The sequence below is a fragment of the Mya arenaria genome, chromosome 4, assembly GCF_026914265.1.
Source record: "Mya arenaria isolate MELC-2E11 chromosome 4, ASM2691426v1".
Classification (NCBI taxonomy): Eukaryota; Metazoa; Mollusca; class Bivalvia; order Myida; family Myidae; genus Mya; species Mya arenaria.
In genome coordinates, this window is record NC_069125.1 from 50,962,106 (window position 1) to 50,973,843 (window position 11,738).

The 11,738-nt window shown below is 33.2% G+C and overlaps 2 protein-coding genes across 9 annotated transcripts in view; one reads left to right on the forward strand and one right to left on the reverse strand.

The window, feature by feature from the left end:
* Positions 1-4,972, forward strand: part of LOC128229674 (uncharacterized) — a 67,954-nt gene extending 62,982 nt beyond the window's left edge. For all 7 annotated transcript variants that reach the window (XM_052941454.1, XM_052941458.1, XM_052941457.1 and 4 more), the window contains exon 12: positions 29-4,972. In XM_052941454.1, coding sequence (XP_052797414.1) covers positions 29-79 — 51 coding nt within the window. In that variant the 3' untranslated portion in view covers positions 80-4,972. The remainder of the gene's footprint in view (positions 1-28) is intronic.
* A 681-nt stretch (positions 4,973-5,653) lies between these two features.
* Positions 5,654-11,732, reverse strand: LOC128230361 (RNA guanine-N7 methyltransferase activating subunit-like). Of its 2 annotated transcripts, none has more exons than XM_052942564.1 (4): positions 11,625-11,732; positions 6,981-7,050; positions 6,491-6,595; positions 5,654-6,155 (listed from the first exon to the last, which is right to left on the reverse strand). In XM_052942564.1, exons 2-4 carry the CDS (start codon positions 7,040-7,042, stop codon positions 5,930-5,932), a joined length of 393 nt encoding a protein of 130 aa, XP_052798524.1. In that variant the 5' UTR covers positions 7,043-7,050; positions 11,625-11,732; the 3' UTR covers positions 5,654-5,929. The 2 variants fall into 2 exon arrangements, with proteins under 2 accessions (XP_052798524.1, XP_052798525.1); XM_052942565.1 differs by having other exon boundaries at positions 11,592-11,666.
* Positions 11,733-11,738: the final 6 nt, after the last annotated feature.

The following is an 11,738-nucleotide window of genomic DNA, read 5'->3' on the forward strand; positions in this document are numbered from 1 at the left end:
ACTATAGACATTTCTTTCTTTACTTCAGTTAAGCCACTGGCAGACACACGCAGATGAATGTGATGGCGGCAGTGCTTGACCTTGATCTCACAGGCAGTTGAATTGGATGATGACATGGGTTGACCTTGACCTCACATGGAGCTGAATGGGATGATGACATGGGTTGGCCTTGACCTCACACACAGCTGAAAGGGTTGGTGATATGGGTTGACCTTGACCTCACACAGAGCTGAATGGGATGATGACATGGGTTGGCCTTGACCTCACACACAGCTGAAAGGAATGGTGGTATGGGTTGATCTTGACCTCACACAGAGCTGAAAGGGTTGGTGGCATGGGTTGACCTTGACCTCACACACAGCTGAAAGGGTTGGTGGCATGGGTTGACCTTGACCCCACACACAGCTGAAAGGGTTGGTGGCATGGGTTGACCTTGACCTCACACAGAGCTGAAAAGGCTGGTGGCAGTGGTTGAAATTGACATCACTTGCAGCTGAATATGATGGTGGCAGTGGTTGACCTTGACCTCTCACCTTCACAGTTGCCATCACAACACTCAAAACTGTGTGGTATTAGAAGATCGTGTTAAACTTTTGTATGAAATTAAATTGATATGTTTTGATAAACTGTTTTGAAGTATTTTTATGTAAATAATCATCATTATTTGAGGATTTTCATGAATGAATTGTTTTGGTTTTTTGTATGAGTCTTTGAGGTGTTCATGTGCTGCTGTTTTGTCATTTGTCAAGTGTATGACATTCATAAAATGTGGTTATACACAGTATGATTGCTATTTGCATAAATACAAAATTTAATGTTTCAAATTGCTCAATCTTCTTTATTAGATGAACTACTCAATTATTTATATTAATAAATATACTATCTGTTCATTGCAATGTCATATGTTTTCTGGTGTATTTAATTATTTCATAAGATATATATGCATTAGAAATACCATATCTTACATATAAATAGTATATCATAAATAAATGAATATCAAAATATCCATAGATCCATTTGAAAAAAATAACGCAATGTGACAAGTCATAATATGAACTTCTAAATTGTTTTGGTTTATTTTTATAACCATGGTGATGTTTATGAACATGAATGTCACAACTCCTTCTCTGAAGATACCTGTGTACAGTGTTTATGGTATTGTCAGTCCTATTATAAGTGCCATTCACATGTGTATGATCATGATTCATGTATTATTTTACACTATTAAATCCATTTTGCAGAGAAATTAGTGCTCAATTTTGTATATATATTTGTTAAAGATTACATAATCATTTCTATTTTGTTGAACGATTTGGCAAGAGAAAATCCAATATGCACAATCGTATGTTTTAATTATTATGCATTTTAAAGATATTTTATAACAGTCTTGCAAACACTGGTGTCCCTGAAGTACTTGTCCATTTTTGTTTCTGAGTATTCATGGGATTAATATCTGGATACTTTATGTACAATCCCTCAAAAGGCATTGATATATTCCATTTCTTTTGATTATGCATTATTTATTTGTTAACCTGTCCGGTTCTTAAATAAAGTGAAGATAATGTCCCGGTTCTCTCATTATGTAAAGGGTACAGGCAAGTGCCTAATTCAGAACAGTAACTATGCACAGTGATAGTGTACAAACGTCACATTTTGATCTAAATATTTTGGGTGCATATTTCATATTTTCCTCAAGTAAGAAAAAAATTGATCCAATTTTAATATATGCTGGGCATGAAGTGATTTTACTGTATTTTGTATTTTTTTAATGATGAATTTAATTTTTAAGATAATTTTGTTTTAAATTTGATTATGTAATTATGTGATATTAGGTGTCCGATTTATTTGTCACTGTCTTGAATTAGGCCCTTGCCCAGTGATTGCCATGGGCTTTGGCCTAATGCAAAAAAAGAAAGATTATCACATGAACCTTGATAAGTCTGTTTAAGTCCCATCACTCTGGCTAACACCCTTTTGAGTTATGTCCATTGGTCAAATGAAAGACCAGTGTTGGCATCTGGTTGCAGTGCACTTAAAGCTTGTTGATTTTCTTCACATGTTTTCTGTTTCTTATGTTTGCTACATCGAAAAGATTAATTGCTACAACCAATGGTATAAAACTGGATAAGTTATATACGGTATATATATTTCAGCCAATTTTTACCAACAAAAATAAATAATGATTTTTTTACAATTGGCTGCGGGCCATTTCGTTTAATACTAGTAATAATGATCAGAATAAAGAGTTTTATCCTGAAAAAAATAGTCAAATAGTATTCTGTCAGCAATATACATTTGTATTGCAAGAAAAATGGTAAAAATGCTTTTAATAACATAACTGTTTAAGTTTAATAGAAACGAAATGTCTCAAAAATCAAAATTCTACTCATTTTATATTCTCTGCAGAAATGTACTGAAATGCAATGTGTAATTTATGTTCTCATTAAATAATGTATATTTTAAAACTAGGGGCATTTATGCGTGTGTTCACATTTCTACACATCTTGATTATTATTTCTCATAATGTACACTGTTTGAGACTTTTATCAAGTAACTGTTTAACTGAATTGTTTTTGTTGAAGCACATGGTTTTAAGTTTTCTGTTTCACCATATTTTTGGTTTTAATATAGATTTGTATCTTAAAAACAAGTTTTAGTGTCATGTTACCATAATTAATGGTGAGTCATTAAAAAAACCACAATAACATTATAATGATTTATGTATTATACAATTTTCTATAAAACAAACCAAAGTTATTTTTCATGAATGCTGTAAATGTCCTATCACAGGCACCAGGCACATGACTTTTAATGAAACCTGAGCATTTAAAAAGAACAAATTTCACCTATTCAGCAAACGTTTTAAAAATGGTACGCCAGAATTACAAAAAGTGCTTTATAATGGCCCCGATGGGATGCTTTTCAATGAAATAAATAGACCCATGAACCCCTGGCACATCTATTTGGGCATACATGTTTAATGGGACATTTACGGTAAATAAATTTTACAATGCCCCTATTCGTTTTGGCGAATAGTATTTAATTTTTGTTACATTTGCCTGTAATTGAAAGTATAAATTCAACTGGTTTTACTACAATATTGAGATACATAAAAAATGATGAGACTGAAATCCATTAAACTGTGTTGTTTTTTGTATTTCTTTTACTGTAAAGAATTTCTTGCATTGTTAAATATTGCTGTAATAGTACTGTATTTTTAAGGGAATTAAACCAATTCCGAAAAACACAGATTTATTTTCAAGTTGAATGCCTTGGAGTTCATTAACAGTTACCGTACATTATTCATATGCAAGTAAAATAACTATGCAGTATTTTACTATAAACAGTTTTGATGGATATTTATTTTCATGTGATAATAAAACAGATATATATGTGTTATTTAATATTATAAGACATGTATAATTCAGGCGGTGATTTCATATTGGCTATGCTATTTGGACATGGAAAGTAGTATGAGCCTTGTCTCAGTTTGTGCCCCATTAATGCTTACTCAATAGTTTTGTATAGCAAAATTAAACACAAACTTTCAGGGCTTTCATTAAGAATTTAAAACTGGAAGTATGAACTTCCTGACCATTAATATTGGAAGTTTTACACTGAATTTGGAAGTTTAAGTTTCCCCGAATACATTTTTTTTTCAGTATTTGTTAAATAGTACGTGAAAAATCAAATAATTTGAAGATATACCCTGCCAAATTCACAGATATATGTTATAATAATTAATTTTACTTCAAGAGTGATTGAAATCGTGGGCTTTAAAGTAATAGTGACACCAGGTTTTGATATTTGACTACCAATCTTTTGACTTCGGGAGTTTTCTTCAAAACTATGGAAGTTTTTGTACTTTCAAGGAATTATGTTTGGAAGTATTAACCCATTTCTAGAGAGCAATATACTTCCAAACTTCCTTTAATGGAAGCCCTGAACTTTTACATACTTGGTTCTATAGTAGCCTGAATTGAGTGCAAACATGACCTACGCAAACGTGTACACAGCTGTGTGTTGGGTTTTTGAGAAGACATGAATATTATGACATAAACACCATGCAATATTATATTCTTTTTTGACTCATACACATATATATTGCTTGTTCAATGTTTGCATTTAGAACTCTTTGGGCATTATTAAAGGCAAGAGATCAGAAACCATTTTGTTTCTCAACTCATCTGACTGTTTCTCCATTGACCAGTGTTCACAGTGTTCAGGACACAGCTACATTATAACAATATGAAATCCAAGCTCACTTTTAGAACTATCGACATGTTTTTCTTCTTCATTTCTCTCATTCCATGAACATTGTTTCAGTATTCATTATTTATAAAATTGTTCATGTTATTTGCGCAAGTAATATTTTCTTTATATGTTAATAATATGAATGTTTTGACTTTGATCATGTGGCACTTTAGTTTTCAGATTTATGATAATTCTTTGGGTTAATTCCAGAATAATACAAGAAGGTACCAAAGGTACCCAACAACATAGCTATATAGGCGGCTTTGGTATTATCTGGCATTGACACCATGAATTATAATGATGCTACAAATCAGAAATGTTTGTTGTTAAGTTTTATTTTAAAGGTTCTTTTTAAAAAAAGTTAGATATATGGCTGGAACGGTATCGAGCGTGTCTTATATAATTTATATCAGCTACAAATTTGTACGTTATTAAATTTCATAATGAAAAATAACTGCATAATAGACCATTTCATGGTCACTTGTGCTGGGGTTTATATTGGTGTGCAACCTACATTAATACACATAAAATGGTGCCATAATTTGTTGTTATATAGGAAGTGTGATGTTGTACAAAAACACTTATTCTATAGTTGCCTTTTTTCATTAATGAACACATACTTAATAAACATATGTGCCTTGTTGTATGATATATGTTTCTATCATAATTGTTTTGAATGTGCATTTTATTAATTGTGAGAATAAACTAAACAAAGTGATTTTTGTTTCTCAGCTGAATCCAAAAAAAATAATGTGCTCTCTTAATCTGTTATTAAAAAAACTGAAGTTGAAAGTGACCCTGTGAAAATCGTGAAAAGTTGTAGATGTAATGTCTTTGTGCCGTCTGCCAACCTAATTGTGTAGATAAGCAAAAAGAAATAATCACTTCCTTAGTTGGTGTGAATGTCTCTATAAAGCACTGCATACATAGGCAGATACATGAGCACCAACATTAAATTTATTATGCTCCAAAATTTCTTGTACAAGGCAATGACCACACTTGACTGAAAGTTAGATTACGTTCTCATGGGCACCACTCAACTCAAGACTGCAAGTTATGAGGAGTTATGAGGTTGAATTTGTTCATTAAGAGCATCGTGGAGCAGTATACACCTGTTAAAGGATCCATCAGTTCACAGGCCATAAGTACTATTCAAATTTATTAAACATAGAGTCGAAACCTGTTGGCTCGATATCCAAGGGACCGACCATAGTGCTTGGAGCCTTGTTAATATTGAGCCAAGCAGGAATGATTACACCGAGTAAAATCAGTCCTTGACATCCAGTTCAAGCCAACGAGGAAATCAAGCCAAGCGATATTGGCCAAAGGGTTTTGTCTGTATCTGGGATAGAATGCCATACACTTTGTAACAGAGGACAATTTGTTAACAAATAATTCAAACAATAAAGTGTTTATTCTTTTCTCCCAAAAAAACACAACATAAATCTGATTTGTCATAAATGTATATTTGTATCAGAATGTGATGAAATTCAAGATTATAACTATTCAATACCTTTCTGGCGGAAAAATGTATCAAATGTAACAAATACTAATCAGGATTTATCTTTTGCTTGCAGATTATGTGTGACCTTTACCTCCGGTATATACCGTTATCATTCCAACTTTTAGAGGTGAAGTCTTAATAACACAAAAAGCAAACACATATTCATTACATTTAGTATGGATTGTATCGCCTGCCTTCATAATGTCTGTTGCCTCTGTCTCTACTTTCACCTTCATTGTAACGATCTTGACCTCCATAATTTCTATTGTGACCTTGGTTTCCATGGTAACCATCATTCCTGCTATAATGACCCTGGTCACCTCCATACTGGTTCTGGTTTCTATTGCCATATCTATTCCCTTGGCCTCGTGAGTTCCAATTTCCCCTGCCTCTGTTTCTACGAAGAGAAGATCATGAAGTTAAAAAGATTGGCATAAGCACCAAGTCACTGCAATCCTGAACACACTATCAATATCATTAACATAAGTTTGACCTTATTGCTAGTCACCCAAAACTTCCATAACACATCAGAATTAGAGATCATTAATGCCAATTTAAAATTTCTCATAGTAGGGCAAATATACAGCCAGATATCAAAACTAAGCAAGTATGTTTTGTACTTCTATAGGTATAAGGTACATGTATGCCTTCAGTGTTGGGTTTGACACATGTACTATTGCTTGCATGTTGGAAATTGGTACAATCATCTGAATAGCTACAGTCAAAACCAACCGGTTATCCTGGTTTCGAGAGCGGGTGTAGTAACCTGTCACACAGGGGCAGGAAGGGACTGGACTGGACACTGTCTCCACATAATCTTTATCCTTATCGGTGTACCTGGAAAATATCTGTAACTGCACACAAATTGTTAAATGCATCTAAAGGGCATCAACCCAAAAACCCTTATGCTGCCATAGCTGTAGGTTATTTGTAAAACAGTATTCAGTGCCATGATTAGAATGACAAGTTACATATGTACTTAAATGAATTCTATTTTTTTTTCTAAAAGTTAGACTTGCAACATGCTTGTATTTTCATTTTTGTTTTGCCCTGATTGATAATTATCTGTATCAACATGTCGGTTATGAAATATATGTGTGAAATATTTGATTGCCAGTATTTGACACCTTGATTTACATCATTCAGATGTACATGTACCAACCATCCATGTGGCCTCGGTTTATTACTACATGTATTTCTTATTGAAATTAGGCCTATATACCTGTATGAAAACATGTCTCCATACATCTTCTCCAATTCTTCGTAGTTTTCTTCATTTGCCATGCCTCTTACTGAAATAGATCATCATAAAAATAAAGATTTAAAAAGGTTTTGAAATATTATATGTTTCGACGGACCAAACTAAGTTCAGAAGGTTGCTGTGATCTTGAACTTGAAAGTAGGGACGGGGGTCGTGTGCAAGATACATGCCCATACAATGGTGGTCACTTCAGCCAATGAATGTGCTTTGCATACATATTTTATAAGACTTATGAGCAACCTTTTGTGTTATTTATTAACATGCAGACATGTGAGAGGTAGATTGGGGTCAAGAAAGTAAGATTTTACAGAATGCACGTATTCCACGATTTAAATAGTTTTTGTATCTTTACTTGTGTGTTTTAGATACACTCAATATGATATTTTTTGTTATTTACCACCTAACTTTACCGTTTAGGTATTTACAGATGGAAAACACTAACTCTTTTTTTGTTTCCATTTAGTCATAATATAAATATATATCATATACTACTATAAAAACAGTACATGAAAATGTATTGATTATCAATAGATAAACCTTAATTTATATTCAAATTCAACTTAATTGTTTTCTCAGGTATAATACTTAATAGTGTACTTAAATAATAAAATATAAACAAAGGAGGAGCAAAGCTGGGAAGCTCTTGGTATTACTTATCTTGATATGTCAATCTTTTTTCCATTTTGATGTTTACAGTCCTAGTCCAAATAATTGTATGTGAAAGGATTTGATATTTTACATGGCATATCCTGTGATTAGAATGTAATAAGATAAAGTTTATTTCCAATCATTGGCCATTTGTAGCCAAAATAATGTGCATATAGGCACGGACCTATAAAGCATGGATTGGCAACTGCCCCATATCGGTGAAACGATAAGAAATAATAATTTACCCACAATCCTTAGCGCGCGCTCGGCAAATATCGAAAAATTCCGCCGAATCTCCGATCGGTGATTAACGGCAATCTTCGGTTATTTCCGCCAACTCTGCTAATAATGCCTTGTTCGTTATAGATTTAATCATAATTAATAACTGTGATTTTAATCAGATTCCATTGGACTATTATCAACTCAAATAAAAGTACCACGCATTTAAGTCAATTTTAATTAATGTTTTCCCACATGTATATATTCGGCCGATGTCGGACGTCTCGAAAATGACCACACGGTAAGATCTCGGAATGAAATCCCGCTGCACGCGTGAGTTTGAGATGATCGCATTAACACAGATGAGAGTTGCCAATCCATGGTTTATAGGTCCATGATATAGGGAACATTTGGATATTCATTTTGTTCCCTAAACGAGACGCCAAATCAAAAATTGTCAAAGACTCTGAAGCGGCTGTTTATATGGACTAGGGTCATTTATAGTCTTAAATAAGTGTTCAAAACGTGAAGGATTTGCCATATGAAAAAATCGTTAAAAAACTGTCTACAATTATAACATTCTCATGTAGAGGTTTTGTAATGATAAATCTAACGCATGAATGAGAATGTATTATAAGGAGTCATTTGAAGTTAGTCCAAATAATTGTACGTTGACGGATTGGAAGAATCCCGTATAACATGTCAATTATTTTAGACTAATTTGAAGTATGACATGTGAATCACACGGGTCACGGACACTACGGACCATGGACATTACGGACCAGACATTACGGACCAGATTTAGGGACACTACGGACCAGATTTAGGGACATTACGGACCATCTTCGGAATCTTACGGACCATCATTTATAATGTTTTTAAACATTTTTTTTTAAATTTATTCACTCATTAGTCTGAAATTTGTTAATAAATACTTGAATATTAGTGCTCAGTATGAAAATTATCTTTAATGTGACTGAAAAATCCAGGAAATTCCAATGTTAAACATCAATGTATTTTTAATAAAATATTATAATAATTTGAATAATAATGAACGAAATATGTGTTTATCCTATAATTGTACATGTGAATATTAATGTTTTCATATGTGATCGATTGCTTTCTGAAATAAACTTTGAATCGTAATATTTGTTTGTTATCCGTTTCAGCTGTTTTAATTGAAAGGTTCAGTCAAGGCGGGAAATCCACGTGACCAAATGGTTGGTTTCAGTGTAAGATGGCGTCACCAAAACGCTCGACTCGAGCCGAAAATCAACGTTATATCTATAATTATGATAGTTTCTTGGAATTTAAACATAGCCTATCATATGCCTACCTACCTAGTGTGTATTTACATATCCATATTTTCCTTGAAACTGTTACCGTTTTCGAGAACACTTCTGCAATGTTTCCAACATGTACACAATCCGACTGGAAGGTTACAGTTCCATTTATCATTTTGGCTCAGATTTAGTAGAAAATGAGATAAAAGTTCGGGAAAACCGCATAAAACACTTAAGTTTTGTTTAAATATAACAGGTACTGGTATTTGTGAACAAATATATTAATGATTTTAAAAGATATGAGAACGAAATGAAAATGAAAGGTTGCAGCTCCGATTTTTACAAAGATAGGTTGCAGTTGCATATATAGGCTTCCGTCTTGACTGCGAATTCTTTGACTTATTTTTAGTGTCCAAACCAAAAGTATAACCTTTAACTTTTTTACTTACGTTTGAACAAGATCAACGAATTACACTCGACTGGTTTGTAATGTCAACATGCCATAACCTCATTTTCCGCTAAATCTGAGCCAAAATGATAAATGGCAATGTAACCTACCAGTCGGATTGTGCATTGAGCCGTGGGTTCAGTGAAAGTGCGCCGCTACAATGGGTTTTCACACTTTTATGATTGCCAATTAAAGGTTGTCAGTATAATGTTTTTTCTTTTGTTATATACCGCCGATAATTGCGGGTACAATTATAACTAATAAACACTAATTAAGGCAACAGAAATTGCCAGTTTTAAACATCAGTTTGCAAGAATTGTAACAAACACACATCGTTTATTTAATATATGCTTGATTTATTTTGGTAAATAAACTGTTTTGGAAAATATTTCTGCTCGATTTATTTTGGGAAATAAACTGTTTTGGAAAATATTTCTTCTGTTGCTTTTAACTGGTTTAACTGCCGATCTTTCAAATTTCGTTCATTATTGTTCACATAATTGTTATAAATGCATAGGTCTTTAACACCTTTTGGAATTCCACAAGATTTTATATTGAGATCTATTCGAACTTCACGGGATTTTTCAGTTTTATGGAAGAAATAACGTCATACTGAGCACTCATATTCAAGTATTTATTAACAGATTATAAACTAATGAGTGATTAATTTAAAAAAAAGTTTAAATCATGGTCCGTAAGTAGTCTAAAATAATAGACATGTTATACGGGATTCTTCCAATCCCTAACGTCTAAACGGGAATGTGCAAAAAACGGGGGTGTTTTAAAGATATTGAAATTGTTTCAACGAAAGTTGACTGACACAGAAAACAATTATGCGAGTGGGAACAACTCGATACAATCGTAATAACTCGACCTCCTCCGACAAAGCTTCGAGATAGACCTCGTTACACAATCGTAACAACTCGGCCATGGCCGAAATGTTCCGAGCGATTTAAAACTGTGCCCTGAAGCCTTGCAGGTGCCCCATTCGGAACTCCTCGGCCATTTTTTTCAAAAACAACCTCGGATGTATGCAGGTACATCAGTTGAAGTAGTTCGTAAAATGTTGAATTATATCATTAATTAAATGTAGTGTTTCAGAGTTGTATTTATTGATCTAAGTTTAAATTGATTGCCATTGAATTGAATTATTGCAAACATAATTAAGAATTCCAAGAGTTAAGTCACAAAGTTTAACTGCTAAATAAAATTACTACGCGATCTACTTGCAGCGGACTTAAACGTACCACTTTTTCAGTATGTAAACCGTCCAAATACATCCGAGGTTGTTTTCGATAAAATGGCCGAGGAGATCCGAATGGCAGGTGCCCGTCATGTATATATCGTTATGTTTTGACAGAATGAAATGAAGAAAAGCCGTCAAACTCATAATTATAAGTTGGATAATTATTTTTTGTGAACGGAACTAATATAAAATAACATTATCTGGTAATATTTCTTGTTTTTATGATATTTTATAGACGCTATATGCTTTAACCCGGAATCCTGATCGGAACAACTACCCACTTTTGATACTAAACAATTTGTACGTGAAGGATTTGCCATATCAAAAATCTAAAAAAATCCGTCAACGTACAATTATTTGGACTAGGTCCGTAAGATTCCGAAGATGGTCCGTAATGTCCCTAAATCTGGTCCGTAGTGTCCCTAAATCTGGTCCGTAATGTCTGGTCCGTAATGTCCATGGTCCGTAGTGTCCGTAATTCAATCACACAATATATAATTGCAAAAAATAAATGTAATCACAGAAACGTTTTTAATTTAAATAAAGCTCTTTTCAATTCTGATTTATCAAACACTTAAATCATATATAATAAGATAAGTATGTAGCTGGTTAAATGTTAATGATTTGATTAAAATCAAATGTTAATATAAATATTTAACGTGTTTATTTCTTTAGCGATCTAATTATTTCTTTGCTCATGGCAAAGAAGGTAACCATTTGATACTCACTTAAAACCTAATTATATATAAAGTAAAACAAACATTAAATTGAATCCTGTGACTGTTGTTGTGCTGTTCCTGAGATGCAGTTCCTCAAAGTTCTGTGGTTGTTGTGGTTCAAAGTGAAAGTAGCCCGGCTTTACAAAAGCGTAGCCG

Bases quoted from the DNA above. Each gene is read 5' to 3' on its own strand.
- LOC128230361 (XM_052942564.1), bottom strand. From the start codon at position 7,042: ATGGCAAATGAAGAAAACTACGAAGAATTGGAGAAGATGTATGGAGAC. The intron at 6,596-6,980 runs GTATATAGGCCT...GATATTTTCCAG, and splicing joins GGAGACATGTTTTCATACAG to GTACACCGATAAGGATAAAG. The intron at 6,156-6,490 runs GTTGGTTTTGAC...TTCTCTTCGTAG, and splicing joins TCTCGAAACCAGGATAACCG to AAACAGAGGCAGGGGAAATT.